The sequence below is a fragment of the Cimex lectularius genome, unplaced genomic scaffold, assembly GCF_000648675.2.
Source record: "Cimex lectularius strain Harlan isolate CLEC.00 unplaced genomic scaffold, Clec_2.1 scaffold88, whole genome shotgun sequence".
Taxonomy (NCBI): domain Eukaryota; kingdom Metazoa; phylum Arthropoda; class Insecta; order Hemiptera; family Cimicidae; genus Cimex; species Cimex lectularius.
The window spans coordinates 228,298-248,757 of NW_019392660.1; the positions used below are offsets into that span (position 1 = coordinate 228,298).

General features: G+C 34.8%; 1 protein-coding gene across 1 annotated transcript; it reads right to left on the bottom strand.

The window, feature by feature from the left end:
• Positions 1-7,582: 7,582 nt before the first annotated feature.
• LOC112126225 lies at positions 7,583-17,427 on the bottom strand. The gene is made up of 2 exons (XM_024224870.1): positions 16,990-17,427; positions 7,583-7,985 (listed from the first exon to the last, which is right to left on the bottom strand). Exons 1-2 carry the CDS (start codon positions 17,210-17,212, stop codon positions 7,603-7,605), a joined length of 606 nt encoding a protein of 201 aa, XP_024080638.1. The 5' UTR covers positions 17,213-17,427; the 3' UTR covers positions 7,583-7,602.
• Positions 17,428-20,460: the final 3,033 nt, after the last annotated feature.

The window sequence follows — 20,460 nt, forward strand, 5'->3', positions numbered from 1 at the left end:
TTTCGCCGTCTTTGTCACCAGAAAGCTTTCGAGTTCTATTCATGCCATTAATCAACACAATACTTCAAAATTTGGGACAAACAAGATAATTCAGAGTTGATGTTTGGAATGGAACCACAAACACGCGATTTATTTTCCTATTTGTTTTTCGGTTAAACGGACCCGAGGGGTTAAATGCCTGGGTAGACTCGTACCCCATCCCTAAAAGGTCCGGGACTTGGTCGGCTCACGAGTCCTGCATAAATCTCTTGGACTTGTTCACAAACCCCAAGATTTTGAACCATTATATCTCGGGGAGTGATTTGGTGATGTCCGTTACTTCAAAAAGATTTGAAATCTAGACCTAGTATAGCTATCACACTCTGGGAGGTAGTGCCTTGCCGTTTCTTTTTTTTTTTTCGCAAAAACAGGAAAAGGGATCTGGTAGACTATCCATTAAGGGGAGGTGTTTTCAAGGTGGGCAGTGTCCCGTCGGGATACCTATCAGCCTCCTAATTCCCTTCCATGAGTTAGACAATAGCCATTTCGATTCTGCTGGTTTGATCACCTTAACAAATTATTTCGATTGCCAGTGGTCAGGCCATCATGGCCCAAACTCAAAGTTGGAGATAAAACAGTTAAGTACTGCCACTTTGGACTTAACATAGGAGCAGGCATGGGCTTTAAGGAACACATTGAGGCAGTAAAAGATAGAATATCAACGACTATCTGCCGTATGAATGCATTTACAGGACCATCATGGGGCATTCGATTTCGTCAAAAAAAAAACAACAATTGCCATGGCCGTCTATGGGTCTGTCATCTTGTACGCATGCCCAATCTGGGCGAGTGCTGTAGCATCAGCCCAACGAAGAACTTTAGAAACAGCGCAGCGAAAAATACTACTAAAAATCACTAGAGCATACGTACTGCTCCTACGGAAACTCTCTGTGTAATTGTCGGCGTAATCCCAATTATATTAGAAGTTGAGAAACGACGCAGAATCTATGAAGAAACGCAAGGAAAGGAACCGGCGGAGAAGAAAGGCATTAGGAATAGAATTCATATGGACACAATTACGCGTTGACAGAGACGATGGGATGAAACCGACAAAGGTCGTCGTACCCACCAGCTTATGCCTCCTATAAGAGACAGTCTAAAACGTAAATAAGTCGAAGAGAGACCAGACCACACTTTTTCGGAGTGCCTGGCTCAGTCAGCTGCAAGAAGAAAATGGTTAAGGGAAACGTGCTCCATAGAGTGTGACATCCGAGCCCTATCAAGTGCGATAATGTCAAAGGAAGGATTCGTGGCCACTAAACGCTTTGTGTATCAGGTGATGATAACAAAACGATGGCCAGCACCACCCAACACGACGAATAAAAGTGTCAGTGAAAGTGTTCGTATAAGTGCCGATCTAAGTGTCAGTGCAGTCAAAACCAATGAAGAATATATTAGTGATATATTAGATTTAATTGTATATATAAGCATATTGTAAATATATGTGTAGTTTATTGTATGTTTAGTAGTAGTATGTACGAGGGGTGCCCACTCTCTTTCTCTCTTGGGCGGGGTTCAGTGTACGGTGAGATGGGGAACCCCTCATTAGCACGTAAGATAATTGTAAGATGCGACCCTCATGTCGTATCCCGACCAGGCACGTGGTCCATTCTGGGCACGGCTGCAGCCGTGGCTAACGCCTGGGGACGTGAGGGTTGGGCCTTCAGGGGTATGGTGCTCGACCATCCTGTGTAAGTCCGGAAACGGACATAGAAACAGGCAGCCTTATACCTTTGAAGGTTGTGGCCAGACAAACGCAGTATTAGAACATTCTTTGGCCAGGCCATCCGCCTTTTCATTGTCATGGTGTCCTTTATGTGCTGGTAACAAAATAAGGGTCACCTTGTTCTCAAACCTGGAAGAGATCCTATTGATAAGATCTACGATTTCCTCCACCAGTCTTGAGGTTGACAAATCTTTTTGTAATGACCTAAGACTAGCCTGACTGTCAAAAAAAATTGAATATCCTTTCCCTTAATTTTATTTTCCATAAGTGTAATACAGCACACACTAATGGCACAGATTTCCGCCTGAAAAACGGAGTGTTAATACCAATGGAGGAGATGCTGATTCCTAATTTTGGTATGTATATTCCTGCACCACTCTACCTTTGATAAGTTTACCATCTGTGTAGCAGTCTCTGTTACGATGGTCATCTTCCAACTATAATTAAAATCACAAGGGGTGACTACCTGAAAGTGCTTTTTCCCGGAAGGGATTTTAATTTTTTTATCACTAATGCTTAATAATTGGCCGTTAAACTTACTCAATAGTTGTGAGATTTTCGAGTGACCTATGTTATTGCACTTATGATTCCAGCTGCACTCGCTAAGTAATATGTAACAGCTGATTAGTGCTCGGACCTTAACGTTAATGTGAAGAGGTGTGGTATTGGTTATGATTTCAAGTGTGTGAAGTTGAAAATGCTCCTGTCATCATCAAACAAACTAGTCTTCGAAATGACCTTAATTTGTTACTGTTCCCTTTATTATTGTCCACCATACTATATACATGTATAATATAGATACTATACCCGTATAAATTAAATAATAAATTTACTTCTTAGTAACACGTGGGTTAACATCACATGGTAAGAAAATGATCAATATATTACAGTTAAGTATACTGTTCCGATTACTTACAACCTGGCAGCTTCATGTATATTTAGTTCAGTTATCAATAAAAAATTAAATTAGAATTTGATACATTAAGATACATCATGAATCAATTTATTATTAACTAATGGAAATACATGTTTAATTGTTCCGAGCATTGCGTAAAACCTGGCAGTTTCATGTGCCTTTGTTTCAGTTATCAATAAAAAATCCAATTAGAATTTAATACATCAAACATATCATGAATCAACTTATTATTAACCAATGGAAATACATACTTAATTGTTGAAAATTGAAAATTGCTATCACTCGTAGTACGATGGGATTCGGAAAAATGGTAGGGGCGAGTTCCAGCGGGTGGATAATGAACTCTCAGTGTCCCCAGCTTACGACTTACTCGGTAGATGCTGCACCAATCTCACAATTTAAATTTTTCACCAAAGATATTCAGATGGTGAATATTAAGGATGGGCTGTCCGATCAGGAAGTTCCGAACAGAGTAATCAGTAAAATTTACCTATTTCCAATAAAAAAAAGTATCGTTTTAACATAACAGATGAATTCTGATATTTCCTCAAAAATCAGTTACAAGTCTTTAATCACCCCTGTTATAGGATATATCCCTAACCATTTAATAAATTTCACCAAGGTTCCTATAAAATATTATAGTGAAACCTGAGTTAATCAATCAGGCGGTAAATTTAGCCTTGCCAGCCTCGCAAAAATTAGGCGCTGTAATTTCAAAAAAAAAATCGTTAAAACCCTTTACGGTCATTTTTTAAATTTATTTTTCAGATTAAAAAGAAAACACCGTGGAAAAGAGCGTTAAATTTCCTTCAAAAAGACACCTTCCTAGTAATAAATTAATTTCTGGTTAAAAAAAAACATTAAATCTGTAAAAAACTGATAAATTCAAAGCTAGTAAAAACGAAGTTTGCAACCCCATATTTCAGTGTATACAAGTAAAACTACTCTTTCACGAGAAACAAAAGTTTTAAGACAACAGCGTTGAAATATCAGCTACCCAAACTCATGTCATGTTAATAACATTACAAAAAAGATTACAAATAAAAATGCAATTAATTTTCCATGATTAAAAAATGAAGTTACTCTCCAAATGATCTTACGGTAACATGGATTAATATTTTGTTACTAAAAATTAAACGGACTAATGGCGATATGAAATTAAACACGTGAAAATAAAATCTCTAGTTTGTCGGTGCCTTGTAGCGTTTGTACCTATTATACACCCATATTTTGCGACAAAATCTAACAGACAAAAGTTTAGAGCATCTGGGAACACTAGTAAAACTTAACTAAATTAAACTTAACTAAGCACGTACTGTAAAAAAGTAGCTCACGTGGTAGAGTAGCGGAGTACCTAGCCGAAGGTCGTGGGTTCGAATCCCGCTCGTGACACTGATTTTTTTATCTAAACTAAAAACCTTAATTAATTGAAAGATATTAATTGCTCAAGTAGACCACGAAAACTAGTGACTTTAATGTTAAAATGAAGTTATCTTCACGAAAGCTTTCCGTGGCCATTACATTTGTTGCCGAGAATCAAATAGATTGCAAGGCATTTGAAAAATGGCAAAAAGGAGGGAAAATTCAAAAGGCGGGGTTGTGATGGGAAGTTAGTGTCCGAGCGGATCGAGGTCACGATAGCTCAAGTGGTAGAGCAGCGGCGAATCTAGCCGAAGGTCGTGGGTTCGAATCCCGCTCGTGACACTGACTTTTTTTATCTCAACTAAAAACCTTAATTATTTGGAAGATATCAATTGGTCAAGCGGACCACGAAAACTAGTAGAATTAAACAGTAAGTTAATAAAAATAAATCAATCTAGTAAGTTATTGACAAAGAAATTAGTTACTTCGACCTCAGCGCCCCTGCGAGCACCAGCTCGCTATCGATCTTTAAAATTATAGATAAATTCAAATCCCATTTATAAAATGGGGGAATGTTAATTCTACATTTAAAATATTGGCTCAGTTTATAATTTATTTAAAAACACTACAGAAACAAGAAAAATAGCATTTTTATAAAAAATGAAAAATAATGACTTCGTAAATCATTATTATCTTCATTTAGAAACGATTCAAGTGCACCGTGGCAGTCGGTGGCAGCTACTGTTTATTTAAAACGTTTAAGATTTTTTCGACGACTCATTTAATAATCCTGACCCGTTTATACAGACTAGGATGTTCCGGAAAATTTTCAGTAACAAATATGTATCCGTTGAAATTCCAGTAATTTTCATTACACAAAAATGATAAAAAAGCGCTTTTCAACATTAAAAATTTTTAGTTATGATATATTTTTTACTATTCTTTTCTGGTTATTGACATTTTATATTTCTTTGGTTTCTTTTGGGGAACTGGACAACCATCATACTCATTTCCTTTTTATTGATATCGATTTTCATGTGTTTCCAAAAGAAAACGAGACTGAGGCCCCTAAATATAAAAAAAAAATATAATGATTGTCTAGTTCCCCAAAAGAAACCAAAGAAATATAAAATTCTCATATATGAATTATCGAAAATATGGAAACGTTAATTTTTAAAGATAAAACAATCCATACTATAATTAGATAAAAACTTTAAAATATTGCTTTGTGAAACTCAGTCAAATTTGTCCACATTTTGAGGGGTTTCATACTTTGGAGTTTAAAAGTTTTTGTAGCGTCCTTAAAACCGGTCACAAAACACCTTAGATCCGCCTAATGGTAGATACCGTCATAAAACCATAATTAGCAATTATACGTTTTTTCTCCTTGAAGCCTACTGTGTTCTTATTAGCTAGGAATTCTATGGAGCCAGTGAAGAGCCCTAGAAAACACATGCTACTGCGTATGTACTTGACATGGACAAGGGCAAATTAGTGTAGTTTCCACAGTGTCGAATTTTTATACTGGCGTAGGTAGCTACATCAAACCTGATGGCTATTTACATATTACTAATAGGGTGGTTCTCTCGGTTATCACATTCACCTTTAAAATATTAAATTCACTAGTTTTCGTTGTCCGCTTGACCAATTAATATCTTTCAATTAATTAAGGTTTTTAGTTGGGACAAAAAAGTCAGTGTCACGAGCGGGATTCGAACCCACGACCTTCGGCTAGATACGCCACTGCTCAACCACTTGAGCTATCGTGACACTTACTTCCCGTCTCAATACCACCTTTTGAATTTTCCCTTATTTTTGCCATTTTTCAAATGTCGTGTAATCTATTTCATTCTCAGCGACAAATGCAATGGCCACGGAGAGCTTTAGTGAAGATATACTTCATTTAACTTAGTAAATTCATTAGTTTTCGTGGTCCGTTTGAACAATGAATATCTTTCAATTAATTAAGGTTTTTAGTTGTGATAAAATTAAACTTTAACTTTAAAATATTGTTGAAAAAACTCTTCTAAACAGATTAGAACCATCTATAAAGAATGCCAATTTAATGCCGGATCATCAATTTTATTTTGAACAAAAGTAGTCAAAAATCAGACGCAGCACATTGCTGAGTCAGTCGAATGCAGTGGTGGTATAACAAATGGTTAGGTCATATATATAAATTTCTATATATACAGACGGGTCTGATAATGTTCATGTTGGTATGGTTGCTATATCCATCAATTTACTATAAAATTGACGGTGGATGTTAGCCGAAAAGACGGTAAACGAATGTAAGAATGACCTCGGCTAGTAGAAACATGCGGTCGTGGGTTCCATCCCCAACGTCGCCTCGGAACTTTTTTCTAGCGTCTAAGGGGACCGTCTGATGGCACATGCAGATTCTACAAGGAGGCAGAAGAGACACCAACACGTTTACTAACAAACTGCGGAGCGACACTAGCCCCCATGAGGAAATGTTTTGGGATATACAATGTGACCATAGAAGAGCTTCAACCATTGTCACCGGGCCTATTAATCAAGTTTCTTGATGAAATATGACTCACTGATGTGCTTTAGGTAGAGCACGGGGGACCGGTGGAAGGGGCGGGATCAGATCTCAGCGACCCTGAATTTGGTCCCAACCCCCTTCAAAAATGAGTTTCTTCCATGGAAGAACACCGGCACACCGGGGGCTCAAATTCACACTTGTGTTGTGAGCTCCCAAAAGTGAAGCCAGGGATAAAGTACAATAAGCTGTACAACTTCAGTGCTCAGGGGTACTCCTCCAGTTCGAGTATCCATTGGGGAAGAAAAAGAAAAGAAACAGCACATGAGCTGTCAACTTGATTTGTTTACTCTCTTTCACTGTTTTCGGCCCAAACTTTTTCTGCATATTTCATATTCATTGCGGTTATCTCCCAAACCTTTCGGACGTGTTTGAGTTACATCTAAGGTCGTCTATAAAGTTACGTACTTCTTGTGAAATCTAATTACAGAAAACTGGGACGTACTGAATTTATGGATAGATTTTGGTAAAATGTGAGAGATGTTTGTTTAATATCTAATGGATCTTTATAAAATTGTCGTTGGGAAAAGAAATGAACTTTAGCGTGAGGGGGGTTTGTCTGCTTGGGGATGAAAACGAACAACAGAGGAAGAAGGCAGGATTTACGCTATCGAGGAACAGCATTTACGAGGTAAGTTTGAACAAAAGCAGCAGTAAGAAGGGAAGTTTTAAACCATCTTTTTCGTTATTAGGCCTTACGAATGGGGATATTTTTCGGCACGGTTAGACTGATAAGGTTTCAGACTTTTTAAAGGTAAATTTTTATCAAATGCATCAATCATTATAACGGAAATGCGGAATTTTAGTTTTAACACGCCTAATATCTAGTAGGATCATTCTGGACGTCATTTTAGTGAGGTGTAAATGTATTATTTTCCTTGTAAATGTATATCAATTGTGAAACTAAGAATAATTTTTTATTTGTTTTTGACCTGAAGAGTAATAAAGTGGGATTAATTAATACCGTTTTTTGATTAAATTTATGTCTTTTAATTATTTGCAAAACAAAGAATTCGTAAAAAGTTGGGATCGCGTTGTTAGAGGCGTCTTATTCATATTCAGAGCGGAGAGAACAATTTCATTATAACTCACCATGATATGATGCGACTTCCTGGAGGAATTTCTCTGTTGTGAAATGAGCCTCGAGAGCCTCTGTGCCCTCTGCTGTGTCGTCGGGTTGGCCGGAAGCTGCGGCGGGGGGTCTTCGTAGATTCTCGTGATCCTCGCCGTGTCGTCTGTCTGTCTGCTCGGGGAACGGGACACGGTCGAAAGGGGGACGGTCCTAGCGATCATAGTCTCCGCGGTCACGTCACCGCTCGAACCATAGTAGCGTTTCATGTTCATCAGGTCGCCGATGCTTCCCGAAGGCGTGTGACCTAAATGGTACTAAATTTTTCAAGCCGGCCTTTGATACGTATAAGTCCATTTTTTTTAAAACCCGGCCCGAGAAAAAAAATTCCTTCTAACGTATTTCAAATAGATTCGCAGTTGCGCAAGTTCTCCCAAACATTAAAATAAACTCCATTCTTGTCAACATATCTATTTCTATCTCCAATTGATACTAATCAGTGGCAACGGTGTTTAGTCTTGATAGGCGGATTTGAACTAATTTTTAAAATCTTTTTTAGAAGGAATATCTGGTGAATGTGTAGGTAGTGAAAGGATTTCCATTTCTCGATCATTTAACATTTGGACCATCGAAAGCGTTAACACGGACGCGAGCTTGTGCAGAGCAGTATTCACACATTTCGGATTACCTAGGAGTTATTTTGTTCTAAATTTTCATATTCATTTCCTCTCAGATATTCCGACATCTAGCAAAAAATAGTGGATTAAACGAACTATAAAGGGTTACTCTGAAAGTTCCCGGTTAGGATCTCAGTGCCTTCGAATTCGAATACGACATACTCACGAATTAATTTTATCAAAAACTCCGGAACACCAACGGTTGTTATTATCTCGTAGTTAAAATACTCCCGATAAAAATTTGTAAAAATGATGTAAAAAAATGTATATAAATATGGAAAAATATTTATAAATATTAAATTCACTAATTTCGTGGTCCGCTTGACCAGTTAATATATTACGATTAATTAAGCTTTTTAGTTGAGATAAAAAAGTCAATGACACGACCGGGATTCGAACCCACGATCTTCGGCTAAATTAACTAATCACGTACTGTAAAAAAGTAGCTCAAGTGGTAGAGTAGCGGCGTATCTAGCCGAAGGTCGTGGGTTCGAATCCCGCTCGTGCCATTGACTTTTTTATCTCAACAAAAAACCTTAATTAATCGTAATGTATAAATATGTTAGATTAGCGGCCTCCAATAAGCGTAGAACTGATTCAAACCATTCTTATTGAAGAATTCTAAAGACAAAATCCGCTCACTTATTTCCTCGATACCAACGAAACTTAAGGCCCCTTAAAAAAGCAAAATTATGCAATAAACTATCAGTTAAATTTCAATGTATCACTAAATGATTTTCGGTGTTTTGGTTAATTTTCTTTTAAATCATCATAATTAAATATTTTTTATTAAAACTCTGGAATTTTTGATCACCTATAATTTGCGTTACATTAGAATAATTATTTTGTATATAACATAACGAAAAGTAAATATATTGAAGTTTAAAACGTAGTTTATAATTTTTAGCGAGAATCAAATAGATTACACGACATTTGAAAAATGGCACAGAGGGGAGAGAAAATTCAAAATAGGTGGGGTTGAGATGGGAAGTTAGTGGCCGAGCGGATCGAGGTCAAGATAGCTCAAGTGGTAGAGCAGTGCGGGTCTAGCCGAAGATCGTGGGTTCGAATCCCGCTCGTGGCACTGACTTTTTTATCTCAACTAAAAACCTTAATTAATTGGAAGATATTAATTGGTCAAGTGGACCACGAAATTAGTGAATATAATATTTATAAATATTTTTCCATATTTATATACATGTCATTTTTACATATTTTTATCGGGAGTATTTTAACTACGAGATAATATCAACTGTTGGTGTTCCGGAGTTTTTGATAAAATTAATTTGTGAGTTTATTATTATAATTTATTTGTTTATAATGAACGACAAACTATGAGTTTCCGGTATTTTTGTCTTTGAGTGTATAATTCATCTCAAATAACTGTATAATATGAATTTAATCCTTAGTTAACTTGCAGTTTAGCAAAACTGTATTATGGAGTTATAAATTATTTATTTGAGAAATAAAGTTCATCGTAAGAAATGAAGTACATGGATACATTGCAAGGAACTCAATTTGACTTTTTCTGTGGGACCATTTAAAATACAGTGCATAAATCATAACCCAGCAACCTCAGTTGAAGAACTGTGGTGAAGGATAGAAAATGATTTCAAATCCACCTTCTATTACTCTATCGCTCTGAGCACTAGCGAAGAGTGGTTAAAAAGAGCAAATCTTTCCAACTTGTAGCAAGACAGGCAGTTCGAACATGTGATTAATAAATAGCAAATTAAATGACTGTTTTTTTTTCAAACGTTCTGCTGTGAGTTTGTCAGTTTTTGACCAATTTAAAATCCGATGCACCATTGTTTTCATCACAAAAACCCCTCAAAATGCTGTGCCGGGATGTATGGGTCGTATTTCAAATTTTGAAGTTGAACTGGATGTGAGGTACCCTGTATAATTTTTCTCCAAAAAACTGAAAATTTTAAACTCGACTAAAACAAGTTTAAAAGTATATTTTGATACCGTCATTGGTTCATGAGAAATGAGGCCATCTAATAAGGACACCCTGTATTTTCATGGCATACGGAACAATAATGAAATGACTAAAGTTAATTATTTTTTTAAGAAACAGAGGCAACATAAAATGTATTATGCAACTGTTCGAAAAGAGTAAGAAAAGCATTATTGTATCTAAAAAACACCTCATTTGAACCATACAGGCCTTGCTACTTTTCGGCTGTGAAGAATTGTTTTCTTTATTAAAGAATGAAAATTATCTGTGAAACAATAGACCACAGTTTAAATGCTGAAAGGCAAATTCCCTACCAAACTGAAAGAAGAAGAAAATAAATCTTATCAATGCCCTAGAAAAATTTAGTACACCTTTTCCGTGATAATTGCAAACAATAATAAATGCTAATGAGCTTTACTCAACCCTAAACCTTTATGTAAAAATTGGTTTTACATAAATATTTAGTGTATAAATACTTTTGAACTCATACGGTTAGAATTTTCTATATCATGAATCTTGTCTACTGGCCAGAAAATTTTATGTAGCTAAGTGATTACTATATAAAATGATAAATAAACAATAAATTGTCATAAAATTGATACAATAAAAATCGGCACTAAGCAAAATTTTTTCTTCTTAGAGTAGCTCATCACTATTTTAATTTAGATTCAACGATCAATTAATATTTCCTAACAGCAAGTGCAGGAAATAAATTTCAACTCTTTTTCCACTGCATTTGATGAAGATTCACTGAACGAAAGTTGTTATGAATAGTTTGTCCGGAGAAAGTCTATGCCTTGGGGATATGCGGGCGCGATAGTCGTACCGTGTCAGGGACATGGAGGTCGCGACAACGCTTCTGACGACTTGGTTTTATTCTTCCGAGTTGTACAAACAAACAAACCAAATTCTGTGAGAATAGGAACAATGGAGAGCTTCTCTCAATCTTGAGCCACTAAATCTTTTTATCCCATCTAATCTATGAATTAGCAGCTTAAACATCAGCCATTATTATAGAAACTATATTTTACAGAGAAAATATGGTTATATGTGAAAACAAAATGTACCAAATAAGAAGCATCTTAAACATAAAAATGAAGTTATGCACGTGAGCAACAGGATTCTTACTAAATATTTAATTATTTACAATTTCACGAAAAGTGCATTTAAGTCTTCATATACAAGAACAATGAGTTAAAAGTGTGAAAATATTAATGACGTAATTGTGTTTATTTATTAAAACAATTCAACAACTTCTGACTACTAGAAAACCAAGTTTTGTAGTTTCGATAATTAACTCTTAATATTTAAAATTTAATAGACATCAACCAAAGAATATTATTTTATGAATTACTACTCGATTCCATGAATTAATTTACGAATTTGAAAAAATGTCAAAAATATTATTTCCCCTATGGAATGTGAGAGAATATCAGTCAACCAAAATTTATTGCAGAAATGATAAATGTGGAGTGAGTGTGTTGTTCAATCTTGTTAAAAAGGTAGTTCCTACTCACATTAAGTTGTTTGCAATGATCCGGATTTCAAGCCTACAGCGCATCATCAGATTGAAGGAGCTGTATGATCTGATGATGAGCTGTAAGCTCGAAATCTGGATCGTTTAAAACAACTTACTGCGAGTAGGAACTATCTTTTTAAAAAGATTAAAATTTATTGTTGTCAACAAAACATTTTATGGACCCTCACATTTTTAAAGTTAGGGCCGGTTTCGCGATAGTTCCTACTCGCATTAAGTTGTTTGCAATGTTCCGGATTTCGAGCCTACAGCTCATCATCAGTTTGAAGGAGCTCTATGACCTGATGATGAGCTGTAGGCTCGAAATCTGTATCGTTTAAAACAACTTACTGAGAGTAGGAACTATCTTTTTAAAAATATTAAAATTTATTGTTGCAAACAAAACATTTTACGGACCCACACACTTTTAAAGTTACGGCGGGTTTTGCGAGAGTTCCTACTCACATTAAGTTGTTTGTAATGATCCACATTTCGAGCCTACTGCTCATCATCAGGTTGAAGGAGCTCTATGACCTGATGATGAGCAGTAGGCTCGAAATCTTGCTTGTTTAAAACAACTTACTGTGAGTAGGAACTATCTTTTTAAAAAGATTAAAATTTATTGTTGTCAACAAAATATTTTATGGACTCACACTTTTATAGTTACGGTGTGTTTTCTCGATCAACTATTATACGAACGAATTTTTAAATCATCACTGAATAATTATAGGCGTTCAAATAACTTTATTGACTGACAATTGTTTCTATTCAATTAATTAAGCTTTTTAGTTGAGATAAAAAATAATTGGTTATCGGTAATTAATTAATTGAAAGGTATTAATTGGTCAAGCGGATCACGAAAACTAGTGAATTTAATAAGTTAAAATGAAATATACCTTCACTAAAGCTCTCCGTGGCCTTTTCATTTGTCGCCGAGAATCAAATAGATTACACGACATTTGAAAAATGCCAAAAAGGAGGGAAAATTGGGTTGTGAAGGGAAGTTAGTGTCCGAGTGGATCGAGGTCACGATAGCTCAAGTGGTAGAGCAGCGGCGTATCTAGCCGAAGATCGTGGGTTCGAGTCTCGCTCGTGTCACTGACTTTTTATCTCAAATAAAAACCTCAATTAATTGAAAGAGATTAATTGGTCAAGCGAACCACGAAAACTAGTGAATTGTTTCTACTGTTATTTATTAAGTCATATCCCGAGGAATGTCCAATATAGACGAAAATTTGGAAACCGTTAAATAGCGGATCGACCATAACACTTAAACACAGGTCACTGCCAATCCTAGATTAACCTAACCTTCCTAATTGAAACAGTTTATTCACTATCTTTTCTTCATGAGTTAGCTAGTTCATATTAATTATATTTGTCAAAATTTGACAACCTCGTGATGAATATTTTCTCTACAGAAAAGATCCATTCAAGAGACAACAGAATAATTTTCGGACACTCCAACCCAATTTAATTTAGTAATATAAATAATACTTATTTTTCAATATGTTCATACATAAGCTGTACTAAGTAGAATTATCAAGCACTTTAACATTATTGTTATTTTTGTAAGCGATAAAAACGTTTAAAAAATATATACTTATTCTTCTCCTATTAGATGACATTTTTTTAATTTGTGCGAAATTAGTACCTGCATCTAGTGATATACATGATACATATTGTGTTATTTAACAAAATTAACAGTTGCACATATGCAAACATACATAGCATTAAAAATTCACAAGGCATGAACGCTGGAATAGGTAAACGCTCAAAACCTAATGGTTATTAAATTGGAAGCTTGGCCACTGTCGTTTAACGGCAAATTGACCAGGCAGGATTTTCTAGGGAGAATATTTGTTAGACTTGAGGGCTAGTGTGTATTCTCGTGGAGTTATGGAATTTTGTGTAACGGGAAAGTATGAGTTCTTTGACAAAACGAATTTGTAGGTGGGTGTGTGATAGAGTAAGGTTCCATACCTAGTAAGACCTTATGGAGAATTTTGGCTGCTGTGAATCTTTTGAATTGTAACGTTTGAAATATTGTACGGCGGAGTGTAAATGTAGATACATTTATTTTGACAAATTTTTATTCTACAACTTTTGAACCATGGATGGCTGACGTTTAAATGAAATTGGTTGTTGAGGGAAAGGTTATGTGTGGCATCGGCGTATGTAGCAATGACTGTGTTATGATTTGAAGGGATACCGGCAAGGTATATGGCGATACGTCAGCCCCCAAGGAAGAAAGAGGTAAGATCTGCAGGTTTTCTGCTTGGTAATAGTTACCAATAGGATATGAAGGTTCTTAGCAGCAGGTTTACGGTTGAGGGGATGAAAGCCTTTAACTTGGGAAAAAGCACCTGATGCCAGATTCGATTGAAGGCGTGCGCCACATCAAAACAAATAAGGCAATATTCCCTTCGTTCAAGGCTGGGAGAGATGACATCTTCAAATCGATGCCTCTGATGATTAGTGCTGTGGTGTGAACGGAAGCGACATGGGTGTCTTAGTATCATGTTTTGGGAGGTTAGAAAGGGAAAGATAGATCAAATGAGAATTTTTTGGGGGGAAATGGCAAAAAGGAGGGAAAATTCAAAAGGTGGGAAGTTAGTGTCCGAGGGGATCGAGGTTACGATAGCACAAGTGGCAGAGCAGCGGCGTATATGTGCCACAAACTCAGACAAATTAATCGCAAAAAGACAATAATCGGGACCTGATCCGAATAAATTATAACAACAACCTTCTAAAAAATATGTATTCAGATTAAAAAACAAAATAAAAATAAGTGATCTGTGACATGCACAACTCCTTGCCATTTACAAAAAAGAGCAGGTGGCTTCAACAACTTGAAAGAGAGTCCTTCCTCGTCCTTTTGTCTCTCAGCTCGCACTGCCCAGCCAGCGGTGGTGATTAGCTTATCCTTTGAGATAAATCTCATTGTTGAAAATATTGTTATAAAAAATTCCCCCAAAAAAACTAAAAGAAAAAAACAAGAAAAAAAGAAAATTATTGGTAATCACGGTTGATCACATATGTTTATATTGTAATATTAGATTTATAGAATTATTGAAATTAATTTCTTATTTTATGGCACTTTTTTATTTATTTATTTTTTTAAATATTTATTTACATTGTGTATTATTGAAATTAATTGTTTGTTTTATGGCAATTTTCTATTTATTTTATTTTTTTAATATTTATTTACATTGTGTATTATTAAAACGGTAAAAGCTGTAATAATACTACGAAATTTTGGAAAAAACTGGAATGAACACTTACAATATAAAACCTAGTCGCAGTTAATTTTCATATATCTTTAATTGACAACAAACAAGATAATACTTTCTTTTGGGGGGAGGAATTTTTTATAACAATATTTTCAACAAAGAGGATTATTTCAAACGATCTCCCCAACCTCGGGCTCGGCAGTGCGAGCTGAGGGACAAAAGGACGTGGAAGGACTCTCTTTCAAGTTGTTGAAGCCACCTGCTCTTTATTGTAAATGGTAAGGAGTTGTGTACGTCACAGATACATATACACACTTATTTTCCCTATTATTGTCTCTTTACGATTAATTAGTTTAATTTAATGGCACAGATATTTTTATTATTTTTATTTTACACTCGTGAGTGAAACGAGTTGCTTCATGTGAAGGAGATCCACGGAAAGATCGTAATAAATATTATATCACTTTATGATATCAGATTTTTTGTCACTTTACGATTAAGACTTTTCCCTTTTTTTATAACTATTTTTACTATTATTTCATTATTATTTTTTCTCTAAACAACGACCTCCGGCAGACGGATCGTAGTCAATGCCTGTACTATGCTTTGTAAATAATCAAACAGCTCTATTAAAAAAAAGTTAATTCTGCTGTAAATGTCATACACCATTGGAAAGAGCATTAAAAATATCTTTGTTCATCTTTTGTAAGCATAGCAAACAAAATACAAATTCACATAGTAAAACGTTTACGAGTTTCCACATGTATTTGTCTAAAGTTTTAGTTATAATTTTTCACTTTTAACTCATCATAATTTTATTTAATGAATTTTTTTTATTTTATAAAATGATAAACTTACAGTAAATTTGATTACAATGATAAAAATACGTTTTCAATCAATTAAGGTTTTGGATGAGTTAAAAAAGTCAGTGTCACGAGCGGGATTCAAACCCACGATATTCCGCTAGATACGCCGCGTCTCTACCACTTGAGCTATCGTTACTTCGATCCACTCCGACACTAACTTCCCATCTCAACCCAACCTTTTGAATTTTCCCTCCTTTTTGCCATTTTTTAATCTCGACCAAAACCTTAATTAATTGAAAAGAATTTATTTGGTCAAGCGGACCACGAAACCTAATAAAAAGATAAAAATACGATTAAAAAATAAATAAAATATTCCAATTTTTTAAGAATACAATCCTAACTTATTTTTAAAAGCTTATTGTTTTTCTGTTCAATTTTGTACCAAAGAGTAGTTTTTGATTTAATTTTTATTATCTTATTTCTTTAAGTTTACATTCTGTGTAATTTGGTTTATTAATCCTCTACGGTTACATTTAAAAAATTAATCTTAAATGGTTTTTAATGCTTTTTCTAATGCTTTAATGAAATTTACAGTAGGATTGTAAATTTATTAGATTCGAGGGATTTTGTGAAATAATATTGCGAAAGGTTAAAGTAACCTAAAATAAGGAATATCACGAATACAATGGAGAATAAAATTTTAGACAATAGGAGTTTTTGGTTCAATTTGACATGTATGATAACTTCAGTATTGATGCCTGTTTTCAGGACTCTCTGTAAAGCGTATATCTCGAGAACTCTACTGGAGTGAATTGTATGCAAATAGGAAAAAATGAATGAGTAACGGCACATAAATATATAACAATAACAAGATTGGCTTGAAATAGTTTTACTTTTTTTTTGACGCTGCGAGAGTTTTGTAAAAATTTCTTATGTATTTAATACAATTATTGCGTAGAGTAACCTTGTACGTAATAAGAAAAATCTAGGTCTGCGTATGTTTGGACAGCGATGAATAAGTTTCATCAGACCAATTTTGCACGTTTCATTCAGTTAGGCCAGAATTTATTTATTCAAAAAATTCCAGGAGGTAAACTAGTCGGATTAAAATGTATTCAGTACCCTGATGGGGCGTCAGTCGTGTATTCCCGTCTGTCTGCTGGGCCGGCCGGCCGAGCTCGGTCATCGAAGAGCCTCTTCTCATCCTGAGGCGTAGCGGAGGCTCGCCTTCCGATTGCCTCGAACGTAGTTCCAAACTGGCCGAACTCTTGAGCGATAAGAGACCAGCTTTCAAAGGGAAAAGAAGAGCCCATTCCGTGCTCCTCTGGTCGTTCTTATGCTCCATCACAACTGCCACATCCACACATCCAAAAACGGCACTTCACAAGGTGGACGGTAGGACACTGCCGTCGTTCCGTCTTTACCGCCTCATGTGGAAGGGGCGACCTGTTACATGAGAGTGGGGGCACCCTCACACGTGATTAGATACACTCATAACATCAAAAACGGGTAATTGCCACCATCTCTAACACCTTACACAAATAAATAGCACAAACCTCTATATATTTTCTTATGTAAATTATGGCATTCTGTCGTAACAATAAAAAATAATTCAACACAAAAGCTAACTAAACTTTTAAAACGAAATATTTCAAAAGTTGTGCACAATATATCTGTATTTTATTTAATTTTCGGTCAATTTCGAGCAATAAAACATTCATCGAAGTTAAATTTTGTTGAAAATGTGTCTTCTGATTTGAATTTTTATACATCTGCTCTCCTGGATTTAAATTTATAAAACACAGACACAAATAGTTATAAAAAAAACGCTTTTATTTCTTTAAACAAAGAAAAATCTGATAATAAAAATCAAAATTTAGTATCAAAATCTAACTTTTACACATTATCTAGCTTAATATTCCTAATAAAAAAGTTGTTTTTTATTATTCGGAAATCGTGAGATGCGGTCTGGTGTGATGTAGGTTTCAGAAAAACATTTTCTTTATCGTACCAACGTTTCGATCTTTATTGAGATCATCTTCAGAGCTTGAGATTTACATACATTGTTTAAATTTAACAAATGCATGTAGAATGTGGACTTTTTTCCACATTCTACAAGTATTTGTCATACATCATAACAGACCGCATCTCACGATTTCCGAATAATCATTGACTAACGGTCACAAATCACGTCACATTTCTACACGAGTTGTTTCTTTATGTTTTGGTTAGTGTTTTCCTTCAGTTTTTCTTTCTTCTGAAGCCTTAGCGGTTAAAAAAACGCTATTTTTCAGGCGAGGCACAAACTTAAAATGTTTTCAGTTGGGACGTAACCTTGATTGTCTTCGATAGTTTAGAAAATATGTAACTATAAATTATAACGGCATTGGCTAACTGGAAGATTTTCCAACTAAATTTGGGACGGGTTGCCATTAAGTCTATACATACAATGACGGTAATGTAATATTATTGTCGTGTTCTCGATATCCTAAGAAAGAATCAGGTAAACTATGTTCCCAAGTTTTCTACAAATTTAGCTTGGAAGAGATAAACAACACAAAATCCTACTGACAATGCATACGCCAAAAGAAACAGGAAAATCGAGCACAAATGATAGGAGGTTTTGTAAGATTTAGAAGACTTTAATTTGTTTTATAATATGTAAGGAGTACAAAAAAGAGTTCAACGAAATATATTGTCAAAATAAGAACGAAAACTATTTAAAAGAAATATCATTTAATACAAAAAGAGCTTAAATAATCTTTTAAGCAAGGTTTTTTGTCGTTTTGTTCTTAATCAAAGAAATAACATTTGTTATACTTTCTTGGTTGTTATCGCAAAAAAGAAAAGGGAGTTTTCAATTTTTAATGAAATTTGGGATGAAATTGATGTATGTAAGTGGTTCACGATAACAATCAATCTGAGAGGAAAAAAAGAAAAACGATTCTGTACAGTATGAATCCTGCTTAAATGAATGATGTGGTGATATCAAGAAATAAATACTGTATTTGACAGAATTTAAAAATTTTAAAGTTCAGACGTAATATAATCTTAAAACTGAAATTTGAAAAAATCTTGGCGAGAAAAGAAGTAAAAACATGTAAAGGACCATATTTTTGATATTAATTATTCACACAGCTTCTTTCCAGAGCTGTGAAAGATAAGTTCAATATTTTTTTATCTAGCCGAAGGGCGTGGGTTCGATTCCCGCTCGTAATGTTAAAATGAAGTATATCTTCACTAAAGCTCTCCGTTGCCATTTCATTTGTCGCCAAGAATCAAATAGATTACACGACATTTGAAAAATAGCGAAAAGGAGGGGAAATTCAAAAGGTGGGGTTGAGATGGGAAGTTAGTGTCAGTGTGGATCGAGGTGACGATAGCTCAAGTGGTAGAGTACCGGCGTATCAAGCCGAAGGTCGTGGGTTCGAATCCCGCTCGTAACACTGACTTTTTTATCTCAACTAGAAACCCTAATTAATTGAAAGATCAACTTGCTCAAAACATTCGGTGAGGTTACAACAGAATCGACAATTCTTTAAGTTTTTGCCGAACTTTCGATGATTATATCGTCATCATCAGCGCTTTAACTCGATGAGTGTTGAAATATATCTGGAAAGCAAGAAACTGCATTTATAATAAGATTAATTAAAATTAGGTGAAGCTCAGTATCTGGGTTAAACATAACTATAAGTACACGTCTCTTTTTCTTAAAATAAATAATAAAATTACTTTTCCACTGATACACAGTTAAGATTAGTTAAGCTTTTTTAGCTAAAAAAACAATATAATCGTCCTATGTTCGAATCCCACTCGTGACACTGACTTTTTTATCTCAACTAAAAACCTTAATTTATTGAAAGATATTAATTGGTCAAGCGGACCACGAAAACTAGTGAATTTTTTTAAATATATCCAGTGCTCGGATAATTATCCGATATTAATATTAATTATACAATTGTTTTTGATCATTACAACGAAGTTAAACAGATATGAAAATTATCGAACTGTTGGTACTACTTATTTTCAAAGCAAGCATCCATCTACAATATTCTTAAAAATTCAGATTCTTTTGTGAAAAACACTATCGATAAAGGAAAACCTGAAGGATTTTTTTTTTAATTTGATTTAATATACATTTATAAGTGTAATGTACATTTATAAGTACTGTTTTATAAAATTATTTATACAATATCAATGATGTATTCGATGTTTTTTCTGTTCTAAAAACATCACATATATTCAATTGTCCAAACTAGTAAAACTTTCCGAGGTTTTTACAAAAATCGACTAGGGGGATTGACCACATTAGCCGGCAACGGGGGTTCCATCGGATTACAAGGCATGCCACTTTGAAATAAGGTTCCATTTGCCACCCCATGTGGATGGACGACGGCTGAGAAAGCAACGTGAACCCGGTTTTTGCGCCTACTAAAAAATTAATGCCATCGGAAACGCCGTAATATACGTGAGTAAAGATAATAAACTAAAGAAACTAGAACTATCAATAAATATTAATGTTCTTACCGTTTTCTATAAATTAATTACTTTAATTTGTTAAATGGTTAGGAATAGTTGAATACTACGTTCTCA

Excerpts from the sequence above, each read along its gene's own strand:
- LOC112126225 (XM_024224870.1), bottom strand. The coding sequence starts at position 17,212 with ATGGAGCATAAGAACGACCAGAGGAGCACGGAATGGGCTCTTCTTTTC. Across the intron at positions 7,986-16,989 it reads ACGACTGACGCCCCATCAGG|GTCACACGCCTTCGGGAAGC; the intron begins GTACTGAATACA and ends AGTACCATTTAG.